The sequence below is a fragment of the Myotis daubentonii genome, chromosome 1 (genome assembly GCF_963259705.1).
Source record: "Myotis daubentonii chromosome 1, mMyoDau2.1, whole genome shotgun sequence".
Taxonomy (NCBI): domain Eukaryota; kingdom Metazoa; phylum Chordata; class Mammalia; order Chiroptera; family Vespertilionidae; genus Myotis; species Myotis daubentonii.
Window position 1 is genome coordinate 51,407,089 of NC_081840.1, and position 25,532 is coordinate 51,432,620.

At 42.2% G+C, this 25,532-nt stretch overlaps 1 protein-coding gene across 2 annotated transcripts in view; it reads right to left on the reverse strand.

The window, feature by feature from the left end:
- The window catches only part of MINDY2 (MINDY lysine 48 deubiquitinase 2), a 60,393-nt gene extending 46,040 nt beyond the window's left edge, over nucleotides 1-14,353 (reverse strand). For both annotated transcript variants that reach the window (XM_059699889.1, XM_059699880.1), the window contains exons 1-2: nucleotides 13,364-14,353; nucleotides 3,944-4,001 (exon numbers count right to left, since the gene is read on the reverse strand). In XM_059699889.1, coding sequence (XP_059555872.1) covers nucleotides 3,944-4,001; nucleotides 13,364-14,230 — 925 coding nt within the window. In that variant the 5' untranslated portion in view covers nucleotides 14,231-14,353. The remainder of the gene's footprint in view (nucleotides 1-3,943; nucleotides 4,002-13,363) is intronic.
- Between the last annotated feature and the right edge of the window lie 11,179 nt (nucleotides 14,354-25,532).

The window sequence follows — 25,532 nt, forward strand, 5'->3', positions numbered from 1 at the left end:
TGATCATCACACAAACTATTTCAGATGAGTAAAGTTACAACATAAATTCCAATTTGCATTATACTTTTTTATACATTATCTTCCTATCCATTTTCTACCTTCCACCTACACTTCTTCCTCACCTTATTTTATTAGGCCTCCTAGCATTTCCTAGATATTCTACCTTGTCTTGTTCTTTTCTTTATGCCAAAGCTCTCCAACAAGCCTTGTCCATGTATGGCCCTGCTCTGCTATTCTAGTAAGAAATTTCCAAATTAAAATTCACTCCTCATCTAACCTATGCCAATCAAAATTCCCATTCCCTTGTGATTTCTCAGCTAGGTGCTAGAAAAGCAATTAATGGTTTCTCTTATAATCTTTCTACAAGTGTTTGCTTATTAACTCAAAAGTGTCTCTGGTTTCTCTAAAGAACTGGAGTAATCTCAAGAGGAAAAAAATCAAATAGTTTAGAAAATTAAACAATTTGCCCTAGCAGGATTGGCCCTGAATAAAGTTTACTTTTGGTGAGGCAAATTCTTCAGAATCTCTTTTCTCATACCACTCTTGCTCACTTTCCCCCCACCTCCCATTAGGATATTGCTTTCACGCTGCTCTTAGTTGCTGATTCCCCCTCACCCAAAACTTTCAAATACCCCAGATCTAGATATTTCTTCATTACTGTTTCTTTTTCCCTATTAAAAATTTCTACCCTATGACCTGTTTCCTAAAAGCTTTGCTAGCTAACAACATTTAAGTGATATTAATATTCCAAATGTCCTCCCTGCTTTTACCACTCTCTACTTGCTTTTGTCTGCATACTTTCTGAGACAAAATGAGTTCTGTTACATTTCTATTGGCTGTATATGAGGATTTCCAGTTTTCTCTTGTACTCACTCCAAGCCTGTTTTCATCCCATGCACTTACATGTCAAGGTTATCAATCGCCTCCTTATGGCTCAGTCAATGGTCAAATTTTAAGTCTTCTTCCTGCTAGAACTACTCGCAGCATTTGATCCAGCTAATATCTCACTCTAATCATTGAAGGTTTGCGGGCTAACGCTCTAACTACTGAGCAAACCAGCCAGGGCCCTAAGTTCTATTTCAACATCACAGCCAGATAATTCTTATTAAACTCAAAGTCCTATCATGTCATTTCTCTATTCAAAATTCTCTAATGGCTTCCCAGCTTACTCCCAGATAAAGTCAACATTGTTATAATAGTCTACAGAGCCCTAAATGATCCGACCCTATTATTTTTCTCTCATTTCCTACTACCTCCCCTTTACCCACTACATGGAGGTCATACTGGCTGCTCAAAAGCATCAAACATATTTTAGCCTCCCCCTTAAATATAATTTAGAAATCACAAAGTCTAAGAATCACTAAGCTAAACTAAAAGAGGTATAAATAGATATTTTATTTCTAGATATCTAGGTATTCAAAGTAATCTACCCTTATCTATGATGTTCTCTAGCCAGTAAATATCCTATATAATAAAAGGCTAATATGCAAATTGACCAAATGGCAAAATGACCAGTCGCTATGATGCACACTGACCACCAGGGGGCAGGACGCTCAACGCAGGAGCTGCCCCCTGGTGGTGAGTGCATTCCCACAGGGGGAGCGCTGCTCATCCAGAAGGCGGGCTCACGGCGATGGCAGGAGCCTCTCTCACCTCTGCAGCCGCACTAAGGACCCCTTGGGGAATGTGCGACTCCCGGCTTAGGCCTGCTCCTAAGCCAGCAGTCAGACATCCCCCCAAGGGGTCCTGGACTGCAAGAGGGCACAGGCTGGGCTGAGGGACAACCCCCCCCCACAACCCCCAGGGCCTCTAGTAATGAAATAATATTACTTACACAAAGAAAAGGGTCTTCCAAACACTGTAATCTCAATTACTTCACTAACCCTACATCTCACAAAAAACCAGTTAGTTAGTTTTCTGGAATGACAAAGACAAAGTAATCAGCTGACAATTTTTTAAAAAAATAAAAGTTTAATTACTAAAAAAATTGTGAGAATATGGATTAAGATTTCAATTTGGTAATAGTATCCTATATAATAAAAGGTTAATATGCAAATCGACCGAATGGTGGAACGACCAGTCGCTATGACCCACACTGACCACTAGGGGGCAGACGCTCAACGCAGGAGATGTCCCCTGGTGGTCAGAGCGCTTCCACAGGGGGAGCATTGCTCAGCCAGAAGCCGGGGTCACAGCTGGTGAGTGCAGCAGTGGTGGCGGGAGCCTCTCCCACCTCCGCGGCAGTCAGACATCCCCCAAGAGCTGCCAGACAGCAAGAGGGCGCAGGCCGGGATGAGGGATCCCTCCCCCACTGAGTGCATGAATTTTGTGCACCAGACCTCTAGTAAATATATAAACTTTTCTTTGTTAAATCAGAAAAGATCTCAGTGTGATATACAACTACCTACTCTGTAAACAAGTTCTACTCAATGCAGCTGGTCTGTAAACTGTGTATTGATGGTCTGTTTTGAAATAAGAGGCTTGCATTAAGAATGCAATTCAATACACTACTTCCTTCACCAAGAAAATTTTGCTATGAAAAAGTTTCAGATGAACTAAACAGTGTGCTTACTCCTGTAAATGTTTTACATACTGGCACAAGCCCCTATCTCACTGCATTCTAATAGCTAACATTTCATAAACTGGCACAGGTCCATGAATCATAATTTGGGTATCACTACTCTAAATCACCTCCTAGGTCTTTATTCAAGGCTAATCAGTATTTTTAATTTTTATTTTTTTATATTTTTATTGATTTCAGAGAGGAAGGGAGAGGAGAAAGAGATAGAAACATCAATGATGTGAGAGAATCACTGATCGGCTGCCTCCCACATGCCCCCTACTGGGGATCGAGCCACAACCCAGACATGTGCCCTTGACCCTTCAGTCCACAGGCCAATGCTCTATCCACTGAGCCAAACCAGCTAGGGCATAATCAGTATTTTTTTAAAAACAGTTTCTATATGCAATATCAGAGTTTCTGTGCTACTTCTCATTGTGCAACTTATTGGAATTAATATATATCATGTGTTTTCTAAATGTTGTTCAATCTCATAAATATTATAGAATTTTAATCCTGGTCAGAAAGAAGGTTTAACATCCAAGAAGAATGACATACTGATAAAAAAATTCTAATTAAGAGATTAAAAATTATAATTTTAAAATAGATTATATAATAGCACTTCTGGAACATGAGATTTGATACCATGTTTTTTTATATGTTTTTACTTTATTTACTAAAGGCCTGGTGCACAAAAATTTGTGCACTTGGGGGGTCCCTCAGCCCTGCCTGTGCCCTCTCGCAGTCTAGGACCCCTAGAGGGATGTCCACCTGTTGACTTAGGCCCACTCCCCGGGGGATTGGGCCTAAGCTTGCAGATAGACATCCCTCTGGCAGCCCAGGAGCCCTCGGGGAATGCCCACTTGCCAGTGGGGACCAGGCCTAAGCTGCAGTCGGACATCCTTAGCACTGCTGAGGAGGCGGGAGAGGCTCCCACCATCACTGCTGAGCTGGCAGCTGGCAGCCTGGATTGTGGCTGAGCAGAGCTCCCCCTGTGGGAGCGCACTGACCACCAGGGGGCAGCTCCTGCAATGAGCGTCTGCCCCCTGGTGATCAGTGTGAGTCATAGTGACCAGTTATTCCTAGTCGTTCTGCTGTTAGGGTCAATTTGCATGCTTCTTTTTTATTAGATTAGATTTCAAAGAGAGGGAGAAGGAGAAAGAGATAGAAACAACAATGATGAAAGAAAAGCCTCCTGACGCCCCCTACTGGGGCTTGAGCCTGCAACCTGGGCAGGAGCCCTGACCGGAAATGGAATCATGACCTCCCAGTTCATGGGTCAATGCTAAACCACTGAGCCACACTGACCAGACTTAGTAACATATTAGCTTTGAACACTTTGTTTTAAAAGAGATATAAAATCATCCACTTTTCAACACTAACCTAAATATTCCATCAGCTGTTCAGCAGTTATGATTTCCATCATCGGTGGAAGTTTCACCTGAAAAACAAAGTATTTTTTTCTATAAAATCAAATGTTTTCGGTGATTAAAGTGTTTCTCTGTCATAAATACATGTATGTACATATATGTATCTACTATTTGTATACATCAACATTCACATTATTAAAATCTTGATAGTGAATCTTTATAAAGTATAATAGTCAATCCTATAACAATAAAATTTACAAAATGATATAAGGTCTCATAGACATTGAGATGTCCGTTTCCAATGCCTAGTGCTCTGCCTTTCACCACTCACCATGATTGTCCTTAGGTACCCTGCATAACAGTGTCCTGCATGATAAAAAAGGCAGTTCAAGGGCAGGAAAAGGCATCAAACATGTTGTGACAGGTGACTCACCGAGCAGTTTTACTGAAGACAGGCTTAAATACAGTTCAATATCCCATTACTTCAGTCTATGCTGGCCATTTTTTATTGTTGAATGACTAACATGAATACAGTATTAAAGTATTAGTCACACACTGAAGAATTCAGACTGTATTATTCCACTTGTATAATTTAAAAACAGGTTAAATTAAGTTATATTGTTTAGAGCTGCATACTTGGTGATAAAACTACAAAGAAAAGTAAGGAAATGGATACTATAAAAAAAAAAATCAGGATTATGGTTAGCCCTAGGGATAAGAGAAGTGATAGTTGGAAAGGAGCCTATTAGACATTTCTGGGGTGCTGGTAATGTTGTATTTCGTTCTTTTTTTAAAATATGTTTTATTAATTTTTTACAGAGAGGAAGGGAGAGGGATAGAGAGTTAGAAACATCAAAGAGAGAGAAACATCTTTCAGCTGTTTCCTACCCATCTTCTACTGGAGATGTGCCCGCAACCAAGGTATATGCCCTTGACCAAAATCGATCCTGGGGCCCTTCAGTCCACAGGCCGACACTCTATCCACTGAGCCAAACCGGTTAGGGCAATGCTCTATTTCTTGACTTGCATGGTAGTTCTGCTGATGTTTGCTTTGCAATAAATTGTTAAACTGGACATTTCTGTTTTATGTACTTTTCTTATTATATTCCACAATAAAAAAGTTAAAATTCGATACATATTTAAGTTTCTAAAGCTAATTCAGCTGCAACACATCAGTCTAAATTAATTTTTCAAATGAACTGGCATGAGTTACACAGATATTACAGCTAATAATTATAAATATTTTAGGTGACTTATTCAAAAGCATACTCTGTGGTATATTCATAGGAGAAAAATAAATAGTGTAGGATGGAAATTCAACCACAGTAATTAACATATCAATGATAAGAGAAGAACTGCATAATTTAAAATTGTTCAGAATTATTTTCCACTCAATCAAGGAAATAATTTAAATCAGAAATTTCTCCAAATCCCCCAAGTGTTGAAAAAGGTCCTCTGGGTGTCAAGTTACCAAATGTGGTAATAGCATGCCACAAATTTTTGTTTGTTTGTTTTAATCAATGAATAAAATAGGTCTTATAAAAGATCCCTGTAACATCGAACAATGTGAGAACCTCTGAGAGCATATATGATAGTTGATGCTTATGATTTATTCATCCAGTGGATTTATTACTCAGTGAACTCAAGAGATTCCATGGAGGTTTTGATCATTGCTCAATTCTAATTATTTTCATTTTCTGTTTCAAAAAAATTGTAATACTTTTTAAAAAATATATATTTTATTGATTTTTTACAGAGAGGAAGGGAGAGGGAGAGGAATACAGAGTTAGAAACATTGATGAGAGAGAAACATCAATTTGGTTGCCTCTTGCACACTACCTACTGGGGATGTGCCCGCAACCAAGGTACATACCCTTGACCGGACTTGAACCTGGGACCCTTCAGTCTGCAGGCCGACGCTCTATCCACTGAGCCAAACCGGTTAGGGGAATACTTTTTTTTTTTTTTAGCTATTTTAGGTTTACAAAAAAATTGAGCAGAAATTATGGAGAGTTCCCATATATTATATTAATACTTTCATAAACCAATATTAAGGCAGAAACATTAAAAAATGTCTCATAATGTAAAATTTAAATTATATGCAACCCCAGCCGGTGTGGCTCAGTGGCTGAGAGTCAATCTATGAACCAGGAGGTCGCTGAGTGGATTCCTGGTCAGGGCACATGCCTGGGTTTCAAGTTCCAACCCCAGTAGGGAGCATGGAGGAGGCAGCCGATCAATGATTTTCTCTCAGCATTGATGTCTCTGTCTTTCTCTCCCTCTCCCTTCCTCTCTGAAATCATTAGAAATATATTTTTTTAGTTGTATGAAACAGTAGAAAAATAAAAGCATAATGGCCCAGCCAGCATTGCTCAGTAGTTGAGTATAAGCCTATGAACTAGAAGGTCGAGGTTTGACTCCCGGTCAGGGCACATGCCCAGGGTTGTAGGCTTGATCCCCAGTGTGGGGCGTGGAGGAGGCAGCCAATGAATGATTCTCTCTCATCATTGATGTTTCTATCTCACTCTCCCTCTGCCTGCCTCTCTGAAATCAATAAAAGTATATATTTTTAAAAAGCATAATGAATTCAGCTTTCAACATTTATAAAATAAGGCCAATATCATCAGAAATAAATTTTATATTTTATATATCTTCTAACTTGTTGATTTTTATAATTAATTAATTAGTCTAATTATATGGGATACAACCATCAAATATACCTACAAATGGCATCGGGTTTGTTTTTATTTTTAAAATATATTTTTATTGATATCAGAGAGGAAGTGAGAGGAGAGAAAAGAAACATCAATGATGAGAGAGAATCACTGATTGGCTGCCTCCTGCACGTCCCCCCACTGGGGATGGAGCCTGCAACCTAAGCATGTGCCCCAACCAGAAATCAAACCATGACCTCCTGGTTTTTATGTTGTGGCTCAACCAATATAGCCTGAAGAAGCAAACTGAAAGTGTATTCCAAGACATAAATTTGAGTAAGTTACCTGATATCAGTTAAAAAGATGCAGAAATTTGAGCTTGAGCAACTTAATGAATAGCTTTCCTTCTTCCTTGATTTGTTGGAATATCATAGCTCAACTATTTTACAGATTATGAATAATAACCTACCTACTCTCCACCAGTCCAAAGATAATTTTAATTAAAACTCCATTTCTAACTCAGTAATTAACCCTGTTTGATCATTTTAACCATCATCTCTCATCCAGAACCACAGCATTTACTTCCTTTGAATCACTCAAATCCTCCCAATATGTTCAGTTTATTGATTTTCTCATTATTTCATACTCAAAAAAAGAGATGATCAACTATTTCACTTTCAACTCTAATTCCACTGACTCACCATGAATCAACCCTTTAAAAGCCCAATCCCTGATAACCCTAACTAGCCATTCTTCCTGCTACTATATCCAGGTATAAGAAAACTATTGGGGGGGTGGGGGGGGGAGTAACAATAAAGCAAAACTTATATACTAAAAGTTGTTAAAGAATACCCTAACTTACTCATTGCTACTCATGTCTTCCTACTTATGCCTCAAATTCCTAGGCATAATCTCCTAGGTTAGAATTTAATGAACTTTTCTCATACCAACCCCTCATGCTTTACAACCTCTTTCCTCCTTAATTACTTACAACTTTGATAGTTATTTCTGAAGAGGTCAACTGTTATTCTGCCAAAATGGAAAATGAGACCTCAATTTCCATCTGTCTATCTTAACATAATCTTGTCTCTGTATGTATCTGCCTTGTCCCATTCCTTTCATTATTTCAGAAAATAAGATTGCTCTTCCTCCAAAGAGAACTTTACCACCTATTCTGAAATGTCTGTATTATCACTTTTCAGCAACCGTGTTGTCTTCACACCTGTCTTATTTGGAAAATATTTCCTATTCTACCAGCTACTTGATGCTGTTATATTTGACAATAACTACTTCTTTTTTAAATATATATATTTTTAATTCCAGAGAGAAATGGAGAGGGAAAAATAGAAAATAGAAACATCAATGATGAGAGAAAATCATTGATCGGCTGCCTTCTGCATGCCCCACAATGGGGATGGAGCCCACAACTGGGGCTTGTGCCCTGACTGGGAATCAAGCCGTGACCTCCTGGTTCATAGGTCAATGCTCAACCACTGAGCTACGCCGGCTGGCCGGGCATAACCACTTCTTTATTACAGCTTCTCTCTCAGACGATTATCATGACATTTTCTTATTTTTAGTTTCTTTTATGCCCTCTCTCCCTTAATGCTTAGCATTCCCTTCTCCCCACCAAGTTTAATCTTTATTCCTGTTTTCTCTGTGTCTACTGAAAAATGGGATGGAAAGGAGACTGAGGAAATAGAGGGAAGATAGAGAAGATGTTTATGCTGGCAATTTGTAGCTCCTCACATATATTGAGGTGGAAAAAAGTTGACAACTATTGCTCACCACTCTCATTTATTCTTATAGTTATCATACTTACTTACACCTATGTAATGTTTCCCTAATTCAATTTTTTCTATAATTTTCCCCTCTTTCCTGACCCAGTCCATATTTCTAGAGGCATAATGAACATTTATATTTTTTTCAGACATTTCCAACCTGACATGATCTAACTTTGACATCAACTTTCCCACCTAAAACACCTTCTCTATCTTTTGAATGGCCCAAGAAATCTCCATTGCCCAGATTAGAAAAAGTGGTGCCATCTTCTTCATTTCCTTTATCCAGGTAGTGATCATCATTTAGACCGTGACATCAAAGAGAAGGGGCAAAGAATTTCCCATCCAAAAGAGCTAGGCTTATCAATTCTTCCTGCTACACTCACTACAGTCTTAACTCTCATCTAATCTCAAGCAAAAAGACCACTTTCACCATGTCATTCCTCTGTCTAGTAATTTATAATAACTCCCTAATATCAGCTATATACACTGAGTGGCCAGATTATTATGACCACCTGACATTTGTAGGCAAATTAGCTATAATGTTGCGCTGAAGTTGCTAGAGGGCCAGACCATTATAAATAGAGAGGCAGGTTGTTTACCACAACAGTAGAAGTGATTTTTTTCTGAAGATATGGGTAAACAACCTGATTTAACAGCCTTTGAACGTGGGCTATCCCTATATATAAAAGCCTAAGCGACCGAACGACCAATCGACAGGTTGCTATGACTGGCACTGACCACCAGGGGACAGATGCCCAAGGCACAGGATCTGGCTCCCTCCTGTCTGGATTGGGCCTGTGGGGATCGGGCTAAACCCGGGTCTCCAACATCCCCCAAGGGATCCTGGATTGCAAGAGGGTGCAGGCCAGGCCGAGGGACCCCACCAGTGCACGAATCCGTGCAATGTGGAGAGGTTGAAGGAAACATAAAATTTTCATGCCTAAAATTTCACTAATCAATCCTCAAAAACAAACTCCAACACCTTCTATCTATAATAATAAAAGCATAATATGCAAATCGACCAAACTACTTAACAGCAGAATGACCATCTAGATGACCTTCCGGACGACCACACTATGACACGCATTGGTGCCAGGCCAGCCAAGGTGGGTGTGATGCCACTGGTCTGGGGTCGGAGGGCCCTGCCATCCCCCACAATTGCCCCACAGAGGGAGGCCCAGGCCACCCTCTGCCCAGAGATCAATCAAGGAGCCCTGGTCAGGTGGGCAGGGCCTCTCTGTGGGCAGTGATCAATCGCCTCAAAGAGGGAGGCCCAGGCTACCCGACTGGCAGCTGCACTGTGGCGGGTGGGCAGGGCTTCCCTCTGTGGGACGATTGATCTGGGCCCCTCTGGCCCCCCCCATAGATCACCCACAAAGGGAGGCCCAGGTCAGCCAAGCGATCGCGCCCTATGCCTATCGCCATAGAGGGAGGCTACCGGTGGCAGGGTAGGGAGACATCATCCCACAGATGGCAAGCAGGGGCAGCAATGGGGGCGGGGCTATCTGCTGGCAACTGGGGGAAGTAAAGCCCAAATAGGGCAGGCCTAAGGACCCTACCCGAGGGGTCCCAGATTGTGAGAGGGCGCAGGCCAGGCTGAGGGACCACTCCCCCCGTGCACAAATTGTGTGCATCGGGTCTCTAGTATATATATATATACCATATAAAGTTTAAACACACCCAGTGATGGTCCTCTGAAATCTGACACCTACCTTCATACCCTATTTACTATTTTTCTCTACTATAGCATTTCTCAAACATTTTGGTTTTAGAACCCTCTACAGTCCTAAAATTTTTGAGGTCCCCAAAGAGCTATATGGGTTACATCTATCGATACTTACCATACTGAAAATGAAAACTGAGAAAAGTTTTAAACACAATACACAAGCACACATTCTACTAGCTGTCAGAGCAATGTCATCACACATCATGCAGGCTGGAAAACTCCACTGACACTTGTGAATGAGAATGAAAAGGCAAATAGCATCTTAGTATTATTATTAAAATACTTTTTGCCTCTAGAACCCCTGGCTCACTTTAAGAACACTGCTCTATCTAACCTTAATTCTTTTAACCTGTCTCCCTATCAACCATTGAGGATTACTGATTTGTAACTTTTGTGTGCAGTAATCGCCTAGAGCAGCGGTTCTCAACCTGTGGGTCGCGACCCCTTTGGTGGTTGAACGACCCTTTCACAGGGGTCCCCTAAGACCATCCTGCATATCAGATATTTACATTACGATTCATAACAGTAGCAACATTACAGTTATGAAGTAGCAACGAAAATAATTTTATGGTTGGGTCACAACATGAGGAACTGTATTTAAAGGGCCAGAAGGTTGAGAACCACCTAGAGGCAGCGAGAAGACTAAGAACCATAGGTTTATAAAATGATCTTCAAAGTCATTAACGTGCCTGCAATTTAATTTTATTTCCTGCTATTGCATTTTTTTCCCTCCTCCACCGTACTCCCCAAATAGAACAAACCTTTCTCTGCTTCAGTATCTTTGAAAACAGTATTCCCTCTGTGTGGAAGACCTTCTCTCACTCATCCTTCAGACCCAATTCACAGGTTATCACTTCTTTGAAGCTTTCTATTAACACATCCCATTCCCAATTACCCCTTTTTCTTTAATTCCATAGTACATTTAGAACTTCTCACAATGCACCGTAATTACTGTTCATAAGTCTGTCTCTCCACTAATAGAGACCTATATGAGAGCAGACTTGCATCTTTTTTTTATTTTTATTTTTTGTTAATCCTCACCCGGAGATATTTTTCCATTGATTTTTAGGGAGAGTAGAAGAGAGAGGGGAAGACAGAGAGAAACACTGATGTGAGAGAAACACATAGATTGGTTGCCTCCAGCATGAGCCCTGACCAGGAGCTGGGCCCAGGAGGCGCATGCAACCCTTGTATGTGCCCCTGACCAGAATCAAGCCCAGGTCCCTATGGTCCACAGGCCTACACTCTATCCACTGAGCCAAAACAGCTAGGACCAGACTTGCGTCGTATTGGTCTTTCTATTTCTAGTACCTCTCATAGTGGGAACCCAAACATTTGATCATTCACTTGAAGTCATGTCTTTCAGAGTCAGTTCAGCCTGGCCAGTGTGGCTCAGTGGTTGAGCATCGACCTATGAAGCAGGAGGTCATGGTTCGATTCCCGGTTAGGCACATGCCCAAGTTGGGTTGTGGGCTTGATCCCCAGTGGGGGTTTGTGCAGGAGGTAGCCAATCAATGATTCTCTCTCATTATTGATGTTTCTATCTCTCTCTTTCTCTCTGAAATCAATAAAAATATATTTAAAAGAGTCAGTTCAATGCTCATCTATCCCCAAATATTCCATAGTATTTTTTTCCTTTCTCTGAACTTTTGCAATACTATATAGAAATTAAGAAAGAAAAAAAAAGAAAGAAGTTTAAAGGAAACTGTTATAACCTTCCTACAAAAAGACTGGGAACTCCGAACCACAGGATCAAGTCCAATTCCCTACTCTGCATCAAGGGCCTGCATCAAATGGCTCTTCTTTACCTTTCAATTTTATTTTCTATTATTCTCCAATATGAACTGACCACCCATATGTGTCTCTCTCTCTCCCTCTCTCTCTCTCTCTCTCCCTCTCCCTCTCCCTCTCTCTCCATTCTATTTTTTCCCCATGTGTTTATACTCTTCTCTTTCCCAGGAATTCCATTTCCTTGTTAAATTCTACTTTTCCTTAAAAGCTTGGTTCAAGACCCAAAGATTCCAGGAAGCTCTCTGTGACTATGCCAGAACAAAGGAAAATTTCCCCTTTTGAGATATCCAATGTATTTCAATCTGTTTCCTATAACCTAGTATTTATAGTGTATGGTCTTGCATTGCTCTTTGATAATTTCAAGTAAGTCAATGCTGCAACCCCAATAGCTTTAAGAGCAGGCACAGTTTTCATTTAAAACATTCGAGTGCCAGGATGTACCAGATACTGGTAAGATTTCCAATCTTATTTCTTTTGCATCAAACCTTTCTGGTAACAGGGAGACAAAGGCATATAATAAATACAGTAGTATTTATTCCCTTAACTTGATTTACGCCTTAACTGGCCAGAACACCCCAGGTTATTTTTTTCTAGGGAATATTTTATCTATAGACATAATTATCAATTTGAAAATAAAATATGCTGAGATGTATCTTCTCAACACCTTGAAACTGCAAGCTCAGATACGATACTCTATTTATAGGTAACTCACTCTGAGTCTTCAATATGCTTACTTTTGAAGGCCCTCCCTTTTATGTTCCTTTACCTTGAATATACCTTTTCTTATTTTAGTTGTTACAATTTTAGCTCCCTTAACACATTCTGATGCGTGGTTACTGGGGATAATGCCAAACTATTTAAGAAGAGCCAAAGAGGAGGCAAGTAAAAATCATGCATAAATTTAAAATATAATCTTTGAAAACCAAGAAGTTGTGGTAATTGGGTCTCAGACCAATACTTATCCTTAAATGGAATTTAAGGGGCCACATCTTCCCTATCACCATTTCCTTTGAGTATCCACACCCAAATGGAACAAGCATTAGTTGGAAAATAGACTGAACATAACCATTAGAACTTGGTCCCTGACATCATGGATTGATGATAACTTCTGAAAACCATTTCCCCCTATTATTCGCTCTTTTACATATGTGATAAAGTCAGTAAGAAGAAATAAATAAAAAATATAGTTTAAAAATAATCGTAGGATTTAGGATGTTCTAAGCCCTAGTTTTTTGTGAGCATATCAATCACAACTGAATATTAAACTCCTATTTAACTGAGACCTGAGGTTGCCAGCAATTCTTTCTGATAGACGTATAATTCGGAGTCCCCGAATGAATCTCATGTAAATAAGAAACCAGCTGAAACTGATGAATGAGGAAAGAAAGGAGGAAGCCATCCGCTGATCTGCAGCATCTCCCCTACCCCGTTTCCCTCCTCCCCAAAAGCTGTAGGAAATAGGAAGCTACCGCATGTACCTTCCAGGCCAGAAGCAAAACATTGAGGATGGCCAGCAAAGGGCAGGGTCCGTTCTCATTCTGGGTGATGATGGGTGTGTGCTCTTCCTTCCACTGGATCCACTTGATGTGATAGACAGATTGTCCCGGGAAGCGTTCCTTGGAGGCCGCGAGCACCTGAGCTGCCTCCCCCTCCTCCTCCTCCTCCCCTCTGCACAGGGGCACGGCCCCGGGCAACACCGCCGCGGCACCCTGTTCCCCCTCCTCTTCTTCCTCCTCCTCCGGGACCCTGCTCTCCGCTCCTTCCTCACTATTGAACTCGGAGCTACTGGGGAAAGAATGGAGGTTAGAGAACGACTCCAGGGAGTCCAGGCTCGGCGATTCCCCGGCAGGGCTCGGGTCGCTGCAACTGCTGCTGAGGCCGCCGGCGCTGCTGGGCTCCTCGGAGCCCGAGGCCGCTACCTCGGGCTGGCAGGTGCCTGCGGGATCAGGCCAGGCGCCCGCGTCTCCGGCGGCACCCAACCCCTGGCCCGCTCCGGCCTCGGCTGTCTCCGGGGAGGCGGTCACCTTGCGCTGCCCTCTCAGAGGCACCTTCTGGGCAGCGGGACTCTCCAAATCGCTCTCCTGCAAGTCCAAGCCCCGGAAAGAGCTGCTGGGTCCGGGAACCCGAGAAGAGCTGGCGGGAGAAACCGTGTCCGGGAGGCTCCTCCCGGCGGCCGCCGCCCCCTGCCCATTCCCGCCGCTGCTCTCCGCCGCCCATACTTCGGGACCATCCCCAGCAGCGAGCCTGGTCTCCGGTCGCCCTTCCTGCGCAGAAGCTGTCTCTGGCGCTGGCCCGGTGGCCACCTCGTGTTCTAGCGGTTGCAGGCTCTCGGGGCCGCTCTCCATACCCAGCCGCCCGCCCCTCGCTCTAAAGAGACCGCAGCGGGTTCTCCTCACCCAGCGCCTCCGACGCCATGACAGCGGCACTGGCAGCTACTGCGCCCTAGCGTAGCCCCGGCCAGGCACGTCAGGGGGAGGGCACCGGGGGCGCGCGCGCCGCTGCGCGCTCCGCCCGCTCTGGGCGTGCCCGCGCGCCGCCCGGGGAAGCCGAGCCTCGCGGCTCCGCCCTCCCGCGCGCGCGCTGGCCGGTCGCCGGAGCGCGCTCTCGAAAGGCGTGGCGTGGTGGGCGGGGCGTGGTGGGCGGGGCGCGGTGGGCGTGGCCAGGAGGAAAACATCCTCTCACTTTGTGACCGGAAGTTGAACTCCGGGGCAGCCAGACCACAAGCGGCTTATGGAAAGGCAAGGCGGAGGTGCACCGCTTGGCTGGGATCCCGGAGCGCTAGATGTGGTGCGTCCCCGGCCTTGGGCTCGTAAATCCTGAGCTGGTGGTGGTAGGTTGCAGTCCTTGGAAAAGAGCTCGCCCTTGAAGGATTCAGATTTGTTTCCCCAGCTTGTGATATGGGAAATTGAGGTATTTTCTTACGAGATGCAGGTTTGAAAGGCTGGGATCTACTGGAGATGTCTGGATGACTACACTGAACAAATTCCAGTCTCCTTCCGTTTTGGCTGAGAAACCATGCTTCCCACCGACTATTGATGAAAACGTTCGCCCTATCTACTGGCGTCTGTACAGTTGTGGATATTGGCCTGCGCAGGAAAAAAAAAGAAAAAGAGTGGGCCCTTTGGGCCAATAATAATAAATTAGCTTGTGCTTGAATTAGCCAAGTCTTTGCGGTTTTGTTAACTTGGCCTCACTTTTCTTGTAGTAGGAAGTGCCCAGTCCTGAAAAAGTGACTTTTCTAATTTGAACTGACACCTCATAAGGCCGTGCAATTATCAAAGAGGACAGAGTACCCTGGAGTATTTTTGGTGACAATGGATTTGGGTCTTCTTCTTCAAACCTGTTTCAGACAAGGTCCTTTTTCCCCCTTAAAAAACAATTTCAATATTTTCTAAGATCTGGGGATACAAAAGTTGTCAAAATAGATCTTCCTTCATAGTCAGACATATAAGTGCCTGATAACTAATAGAATGTAATCTTTTGTATCTCTTGGTTAGAGAAGATAGACAAAATTGCAAAGTAGTGTTTCATTCACTCATTTAACACATTTCTTTGGTTAAATGTGATGTAAAAAATACCATTTTAGAATAAAATAGTTACTTTCCAAATTTTAAAATTAATTTCAATATGTAAATGTAAGGGTCTTAAAAGTCAAATAGTTTATATAAAAACTAAGCAGTTTTCTGTTCTATCCCACCACACTTTTTTAACCTCAATTAAAAAGAATTTTTTAAATTAAATGTATTGGGGTAATATTAGCTAATAGCATCGTAATTTTTCTCCACACTTTTGAGTTGTTTTTTAAGAAGCAGTCCCATTCAACTCCTACATATTTTTAAGCTCCTTATCCATGCATTCCTCAGTAACATGATTATACTCTGATTTCTTCATTTAAAAGTTTTAGATACCATTTATTGATTGCTTCCCATAGAAGATAATTTAATTCTTTTCTCTCACAGCATTCTTCCTCTTGCTTCAAGCTCCTAATTATTTCAAAATTTTTAATTAAATAAAGTATTCAAAGTTTAAAGCATTAGAGTTATGTGAATATTATTCACTAATAAGTGAGGTATTTTACTATGACTGTGATTACATTTCTTGTTAAACGTTTTGTTTTTCCTGGAATTAACAATTGCCTCATCATTTTGTTTGTGTGTTTAACTCTTCATCTATCACTAACTCAGCCACAGACTTACCAGGATGGTCACTCATATCAAGTTACCTCTCAGATGCATTTTAATCTTGGGTACATCCCTCCTGGAACACTCCTTTATCTGCTCTGTTTTAGAAATTTCTTCCTCCTTTCTTCCATCTTGATTCTTTACTTTTCTTGGATTTCCTATCCTCTTTTCTTCCTTTCTTTCCTTCTTTTTTAATTTTAGTATTTTATTTATTAAAAAACTTCCTATGTGACAGATTTGATTTATTGTGTGAATCCTTTTCATCTTTAAAATTTTTTTCTTTATTGATTAAGGTATTACATATGTGTCCTTATCCCCCCATTACCCTACCACCCCCCAACTCATGCCCCCACCCCCCTCTTATCTCTGTCCATTGGTTAGGCTTATATGCATGCATACAAGTCCTTTGGTTGATCTCTCCCTCTTATCTCCCTTACCCCCACCCTCCCCTACCTTCCCTCTGAGGTTTGATGGTCTGATCAATGCTTCTCTGTCTCTGGATCTGTTTTTGTTCATCAGTTTATGTTGTTCATTATATTCCATAAATGAGTGAGATCATGTGATGTTTATCTTTCTCTGACTGGCATATTTCACTTAGCATAATGCTCTCCAGTTCCATCCATGCTGTTGCAAATGGTAAGAATTCCTTCTTTTTCACAGCAGCGTAGTATTCCATTGTGTAGATGTACCACAGTGGTACATCTCATCTGCTGATGGGCACTTAGGCTGTTTCCAAATCTTAGCTATGGTAAATTGTGCTTCTATGAACATAGGGATGCATATATCCTTTCTGATTGGTGTTTCTAGTTTCTTGGGATATATTCCTAGAAGTGGGATCACAGGGTCAAATGGGAGTTCCATTTTTTAAAAATATATATTTTATTGATTTTTTACAGAGAAGAAGGGAGATAGAGAATTAGAAACATCGATGAGAAAGAAACATTGATCAGCTGCCTCCCGCACCCCTCCCACTGGGGATGTGCCCACAACCAAGGTACATGCCCTTGACCAGAATCGAACCTGGGACCTTCCAGTCTGAAGGCCGAAGCTCTATCCACTGAGCCAAACCGGTCAGGGCCATTTTTTGTTTTTTGAGGAAACTCCATACTGTTCTCCACAGTGGCTGCACCAGTCTGCATTCCCACCAGCAGTGCACGGGGGTTCCTTTTTCTCCACATCCTTGCCAGCACTTGTCATTTGTTGATTGTTGATGATAGCTATTCTGACAGGTGTGAGATGGGACCGCATTGTTGTTTTGATTTGCATCTCTCGATTTCTTTCTTTCTTTCTTCCTTTCTTTCCCTTTCTTTCTTTCTCTCTTTCTTTCTTTCTTTCTTTCTCTCTTTCTTTTCTTCCTAAATCCTCACCCAAGATATGCTTTTCAGTGATTAGAGAGAGAGAGAGGAAGGAAGAGGGAGAGAGAGAGAAGCATTGATATGAGAGAGAAACATCTATTGGTTGGCTCATGCATACACCCTGACTGGGAATAGAACCCACAACTTGGGTATATTCCCTTACCAGGAATTGAACCCTTGATCCTTTGGTGAATGGAACAATGCTGTAACCACTGAGAAACACAGGCCAGGGCTTCTATCTTCTTTCTTTAATTTGGTTGAACAAATTCTTAGCTTCCTGAGAAAAAATGCATAGGAAGCACATTTTTGTGCCCTTGACTGGAATCGAACCTGGACCCTTTAGTCCGCAGGCCATTGCTCTATACACTGAGCCAAACCAGCTAGGGCTCAAAATGATTATTCTTTTAAAAATCTGTTTTTCTTAGTTGGGTCATAGCTTTTCTAGCTTCCATGACAGAAAAGTTGGTCCCATCTTTGACTTTTACCCTAATTTACTTGCTGAATATTATCTCACTATCAAGTCTTGCTGATATTATATACTACTTTCCTCCTTCATTTGCCTGTAGTCACCCCATAGCTTAGTGCTTATTACCTTACTACTAGAGTGTAGCAGAATTCTAATTATTCCCCGGACTACGGTTTTCTCTTTCTCAGTTTATCCTGTGTAAACATGTAAGAGCTATAATTCACACACCATGCTTTTATTTTGTTGATGGTTCTACTAAAAGTAATTTGGTGGTTGTTTATTGTTAGCTGACTTAAAACGTGGCTCAGAGCAGAAGATGCTGGGTGTATATACCTTTATACCCTGTAGTTTTCTACTCAAGATACAGTGAAAACATTCTGAGTTAAAATCAAAGGTTTCCATGTAACTCAAATTGCCCTGGCTCTGGCCCTCAACTGCTTATGCAGAAACTCAAGCCTCCTGCAAAGTACATTCCCTATTTAATTATTTCTGAGAGCCCCCATGAGGAGTCCCACACCTGTTCAGAAACAAATCCAATTCTATGATATTCTACCAGGTGCTGCTTCTACTCCATGCTGCTTCACCAGATGCTAGTCTGTCCTGGTGGAGTTGAAGATACATGATGGAGAATGGAGGGAAATGACCTTCTATTATAGCTCTGATATGCAACAATATTTGTGCAGTTCTCTCAATGTTATTTATGCAGTCCTTTTTAAAAGTGGGACCTAAATATGGATCCAGATAGGCGGCACCAGGAATGAATTCAAAGAATATATTTCATTACCTTCAACTCAGAATCCCTACTCCCCTTGTCTTACACCAAGTGGTTAAGGTTTTGTTATTGGATCAAGTATATCGTATCTAAGGCTTAGGACTTCTTTCTTAGGATTTCTCTCTTCACACATGCTTCTGCCCTACCAACCCACCAATTTGCTAGATATCCCTTAATTCTAGTACAGTCATTCTCAAAGTGTAGTTTTTGGATTAGTAGTATCAACATCACCTGGGAACTAATTAAAAATGAAAATTCTCTAGTCCAAGACTTCTCTAGTCTACAGAATAAAAAACTCTTGGTGTAGGGGTCTGAGTTTTAATAAGACCTGTAGGTGTTCTAATACATGAAAAGGTTTGAGACTCACTATTCTAGCATTAGGGGGAGCCTCTCCTCCCACCCCTGTAGTAAATAAATAAATAAATCTCTATATAAAAGCCTATGCGACCCTTACCACTGAACAACCACAACAACCAGAATGACTGGTTGAGCAGTTGCTAGTGTCAACACAGGAGCTGCCCCCTGGTGGTCAGTGCACTCCTACAGGGGGAGTGCTGCTCAGCCAGAGGCCGGGTTCACGGCTGGTGAGCCCAGCTGCGCTGGCGGAGCCTCTCCTGACTCTGAGGCAATGCTACCAAGTGGCGGCTACAGGCACAGCAGTTGCGGATGAGTACTAGCAGCGACCGGCCCTGGCTCAGGCTCCTTCTTTGCCGCCTGCCACTTGGCACACTGCTACATCCCTTGGGGGATGTCTGACTGTTCATTTAGGCCCTATCCCTGCAGGCCAGGGGATTGGGCCTAAATAGGCAGTCGGACATCCCCCAAGGAGTCCCAGATTGCAAGAGGGCACCTCCCCCCCCCCGCCCCCACATGCACGAATCTGTGCACTGGGCCTCTAGTAATAAAATTTTTAAAAGGCTTCTGTGCCTGGCTGGTGTGGCTCAGTGGCTGAGCATCAACCTGTAAACCAGCAGGTCACGATTTGATTCTTGGTCTGGGCACATGCCCAATTGTGGGCTTGATACCCAGTGGGGGACATGTAGGAGGCAGTTGATCAATGATTTTCATCATTGATGTTTCAATCTCTCTGTCCCTCTCCCTTCCTTTCTGAAATCAATAAAAATGTTTTAAAAAAAGGCTGAAACCGGTTTGGCTCAGTGGATGGAGCGTTGGCCTGCGGACTGAAAGGTCCCAGGTTCGATTCCGGTCAAGGGCATGTACCTTGGTTGTGGGTACATTCCCAATAGGAGGTGTGCAGGAGGCAGCTGATCGATGTTTCTCTCTCATCGATGTTTCTAACTCTCTATCCCTCTCCCTTCCTCTCTGTAAAAAATCAATAAAATATATTTAAAAAAAAGAATGAAAGCCTTCTAAATTTACCTTCTATAGCCATTGTGATTTTTCATTACTCTCCCAAAACTCCACAATGCTCCAAAGTTAGTCTTTTGGTCATTTTTTTCAATGTACTCATTCAAGGATTTTATGTATGTGTGTGTATGTCCACCTTCAAAGTCATGTCTAAAACTATATTTTATCATTCTCATAATTGATGTTTCTCTTCCTCTCCCTTCCTCTCTGAAATAAAAAATATATTTTTAAAAATAAAAAAATGAAAAAGAGAATGCATTGACTTGCTAACATGAATATCTAACTTATAAAATAATGAGGTGACATTTTGATCAAGACATAAGTATCCTGAGAGTTTATCACCTAGGAATTAGTCCTGGTTGGCTGATCAAATCAGGGTAGACTGAGAAAAATCAAGCTTCTGCACCTTCAAAGCCAAGAAGTAGATTCTGGACCATGCAATGATAATAAGAATAGATTCAGCCAGTAATTAAAAAGACTCAGAGTTGCCCTAACTGGTTTGGCTTAGTGGATAGAGCATCAGCCTGTGGACACAAGGGTCCCAGGTTCGATTCCGGTCCAGGGCATGTACCTTGGTTGCAGGCACATCCCCAATAAGGAGTGTGCAGGAGGCAGCTGATCGATGTTTCTCTCTCATCGATGTTTCTAACTCTCTATCCCTCTCCCTTCCTCTCTGTAAAAAAAAAAAAAAAAAAAAAATCAATAAAATATATTAAAAAAAAAAAAAAAGACTCAGAGTTAAACAAACTTGGGTTAGAAGCCTAGTCTGCCATGGTTTCCTTATTTGTAAAATGGGATATATCTACTTCATAGCATTGTAAAGTGCTATCATGGTGCTGGGTACTATGTCAGGAATATTGTCTTGGCAGTCTGGAAATCTTCAAATCAGGAGTAGTTTAGTGGTGGCTTAGTGGTTGAGCATTGACCTATGAAGTAGGAGGTTACAGTTTGATTCCCAGTTGGGGCACATGCCTGGATTGCAGGCTCAATCCCCAGTAGGGGGCATGCAGGAGGCAGCTGATCAATGATTCTGTCTCATTGATGTTTCTATCTCTCTCTGCCTCTCCCTTCCTCTCTGAAATCAATAAAAATATATTTAAATATATAGTTTATTGATTTTTTTTTACAGAGAGGAAAGGAGAGGGATAGAGAGTTAGAAACATCGATGAGAGAGAAACATCGATCAGCTGCCTCCTGCACATCTCCTACTGGGAATGTGCCTGCAACCAAGGTGCATGCCCTTGACTGGAATCGAACCTGGGACCTTTCAGTCCACAGGCTGACGCTCTATCCACCGAGCCAAACTGGTTAGGGCAATAAAAATATATTTAAATATGTATTTTAAATCTGGAATTTAGATTTTAACAAGAAAGCTAATTGTTGAAAATTGACATAAATAAATAAAATTGACTATAAATCTAACTAAACATGTCTTTGAGTCAATTTGGTTTATGAGTTACAAGGCTGTGACCAGTGTTTTAAACTCTAGGTAATACTTACTTAAAAACTAGAGGTCCAGTGCATGGATTTGTGCACTGGTGGGGTCCCTCGGCCTGGCCTGTGGGGATCAGGCCTCTCCAACACCCCCTGAGGGGTCCTGGATTGTGAGAGGGTGCAGGCCAGGCTGAGGGACCCCACCAGTGAACAATTGGGGAGGGACTGCAGGAAGGCTCCAGGGCATGTCTGGCCCCTTTTGCCCAGTCCCAATCGGCTGGACCCCAGCAGCAATCTAACCTACAGGTCAGAGCATCTGATCAAACAAATGGTTGGACACCTAGCATATTAGGCTTTTATTATATAGGACTAGTGGCCCAGTGCATGAAATTCATGCACATTAAAAGGGAATTAATTGAAGGAAATATTTTAATATTGCTATTTGCCCTTTCTCTATAATAAAAGTGTCAGAGATGAAAGGAAATTAGTAAAATGTATATGAAAATCTTTCTCCTGGGATGCGCCATGGGACCTAGAGTCAAGTCCCCGCCCACCACCCACACATACTTCGAGAAAACGCAGGAGATCCAGACCCAGCCGGCCCCACCCCCATTGAGTGAGACCCAGCCCTGGCCAGCCCCACCCCCGTCAAGCCCCTCTGGGCAGGGGGCGCAGCCTCAGGTCCCCCGGCCTGGCTTCAGGGTGGAGGGCATGGCCTGAGGTCCCCTAGTCCAGCACTGGAGTGGGGCGAGGCCGCAGTCTGAGGTTCCTCGCCCTGGCCAGGCACCATGAAGCCTCAGGTCCCTGATGTTCGGTTGTGACGTTAGGGCTGTGGTCAGCAAACTGTGGCTCACGAGCCATATGAGGCTCTTTGGCCCCTTGAGTGTGGCTCTTCCTAAGCCTTAGGAGTACCCTAATTAAGTTAATAACAATGTACCTACCTATATAGTTTAAGTTTAAAAAATTTGGCGCTCAAAAGAAACTTCAATAGTTGTACTGTTGATATTTGGCTCTGTTGACTAATGAGTTTGCCGACCACTGTGTTAGGGCATCCTGACTAATTTGCATATTCCTCTATTATTTAGATAGATAACTGAGGCATATTAAAATTGTTATGATGCCCTAACCGGTTTGGCTCAGTGGATAGAGCGTTGGCCTGCGGAATCAAGGGTCCCAGGTTCAATTCCGGTCAAGGGCATGTACCTTGGTTGCGGGCACATCCCCAGTAGGCAGTGTGCAGGAGGCAGCTGATTAATGTTTCTCTCTCATCGATGTTTCTAACCCTCTATCCCTCTCCCTTCCTCTCTGTAAAAAATCAATAAAATATATTTTAAAAAATAAAATTGTTATGAGTTTATTGAGTAAAAATTGATTAAAATCAGGCAGCATCCAATTTAGCAGGTAGAACGGAGCTCTGAGGAGCTCTACAAAATGAAAGACTTTTATAAACAGAAGGGAGAAGGAACAAGGAAGTTATAGTGGGCAAAAAAGCAGGTTCATTATTACAAGCTCACGTTCCTTTAGGACAGTGGTTCTCAACTTTCTGGCCCTTTAAATACAGTTCTTCATGTTGTGACCCAACCATAAAATTATTTTCGTTGCTACTTCATAACTGTAATGTTGCTACTGTTATGAATCGTCATGTAAATATCTGATATGCAGGATGGTCTTAGGCGACCCCTGTGAAAGGGTTGTTCGACCACCAAAGGGGACCCGACTCACAAGTTGAGAACCGCTGCCTTAGGGAATGGCAGATGTCTATTCAGGCAGATTATCTAACAAGTGCTGATCAAGAGATTCCTGATGCCTGGTTTTAGATTACATTTCTCGGAGAGCTGAAACTATAAATTAAGTCTCAGTTTGTTTACATGGGGCTTTAGCATAAGAGACTCTATTTTCTTTTTTTTTAATAAACATACTGTATAAACAGAAAGGAAATAGGGGGGACAAAGTATGGAGGAGGGAAAGTTTAAAATGCTTTGGGGTTTCCAAGTGTAGACCAGTTCAATTGGATGGAGTAGGAGTTTCACTTAAAGGAGAAAAGAGGCCCAGCTGGCATGACTTAGTGGTTGAGTGCCAACCTCTCAACCAGGAGGTCACGGTTGGATTCCTGGACAGGGCACATGCCCAGGTTGCTGTCTTGATTTCCAGTGGGGTGTGTGCAGGAGGCAGCCAATCAATGATTTTCTCTATTGATGTTTCTTTCTCTCTCTCTCTCTCTCTCTCTCTCTCTCTCTCTCTCTCTCTCCCTCTCCCTCTCCCTCTCCCTCTCCTTTCCTCTCTGAAATAAAAATAAAATTTATTACATACCTTCTAAATGCCATAAATTATAAATACCATTTTTCACTCTTCTCTTTTCCCATAAAGTGGGTCTTCTAAGTTCTTTTCTTCTCTGATCCCCTTTTTACACAGAAAAGTTTTATGAGTTTATTGAGTAAAAATTGATTAAAATCAGGCAGCATTCAATTTAGCAGGTAGAAAGGAGACACATTGGCCACGGCTAAGGGCTAAAGTGATATATTTTTTAAAAAAGATCACTCTGGCTCTGACCTGGTAAGTCAGTTGGTTGCAACATCCTCCCATTCACTGAAGGGATGTGGGCTGGATTCCCGGTTGGTGCGGGTGTAGGGGTGTAGGGGGTAGGGAGTGGTTGATAGGTGTTTCTCACATCGATGTTTCTCTCTCTCTCTCGTTCTTTGTTCTCTTTCTCTCTCTAAAGTTAATGTACGTACCCTCAGGTAAGGATAAAAACAATCATTCTGGCAATAGTGGTGGCAAAATGTCAGGGAGTGGGTATTGCAAGGCAAGGAGAGCAGAGCTTGGGCTGTGGCAGTAGAGGTGGCAGGGAAAATTTCATAAGCTGGAGATAAAAGCTGACTTAATGACCTTCCAGAGTGGGACAGCAGTTTAGGTAATTGCATGGATGGTGTTGCCACGAAACAAAATAGGAAATTTAGGAAGAAAGAGATGATTTGGGTAGATTGATGTAGGGGCTTGTTCAGTGTGGGACATAGTGAATTTGGTGTGGCTGCATAACTTCAGGGAGGAGTTAGCTTAGTATGTGCCATATAGTATTCTAAGTCCTTTACATCTATTAATTTATTTAACTTTCACAGCAAGCCTCTGAGTATTACTATTTTCCCCACTGTAGAGACTAGGAAACTGTGGCACAGGAGCCTTAATGTAGTCAAGGTCACACAGCTAGTAAATGGTGCAACTAGGATACATGTCTGAGGCTTGGAGCACAGGTCCAGGATAAGTGCTGAATATCTGCTAGGCAATGGGGTGGAATTTGAAACAAGAAACACCCAGGCTTTGTTACCAAGGAGTTTTTCAGCTTAGCGAGTCATAGACTTTTGGGGGTAGTAAAAATGTAACTATGCAAGTGAAGAATGAGAAGATAAGAAAGCCAAAGATAAAATCCCAAGGGACAGCTATATTTAAAAAATAAAGGGAATTGCCCTAACCGGTTTGGCTCAGTGGATAGAGCGCCGGCCTGCGGATTGAAGGGTCCCAGGTTCGATTCTGGTCAAGGGCATGTACCTTGGTTGCGGGCACATCCCCAGTAGGGGGTGTGCAGGAGGCAGCAGGTCGATGTTGCTCTCTCATCGATGTTTCTAACTATCCCTCTCCCTTCCTCTCTGTAAAAAAATCAATAAAATATATTTAAAAAAATAAAGGGGAGAAAAAGCCCCAGGGAAAAGATGCAGTTAAGAAGTAAGGAAGAAAATCAGGAAAGAGCAAGGTTTTGGATAATATTGGAAAAGGGAATTTTGAGGAAAGAGTGTTAATTGACTAAGAGATCAAGTTAGATAAGGAGTGAAGGTGTACAGTGGCATTGATAACTAACAGATCTTTGATGGCCCTACAAAGAGTGACTTCTTGGGAATGATGGGAATGTAAGTAAATTGCAGTGGATTGAACTTGGGTTTGAATGCATGAGGACCAGAGACTGGAGTGAGAGAGGCTGTAGCAGTTTAAGCAAGAGAAAATAATTGTGTAAACCAAAGAGACAGTAGTAGGAAGAGAAAGGTTACAGGCACAAGAAAGACAATTTCAGAGAAGAATCAA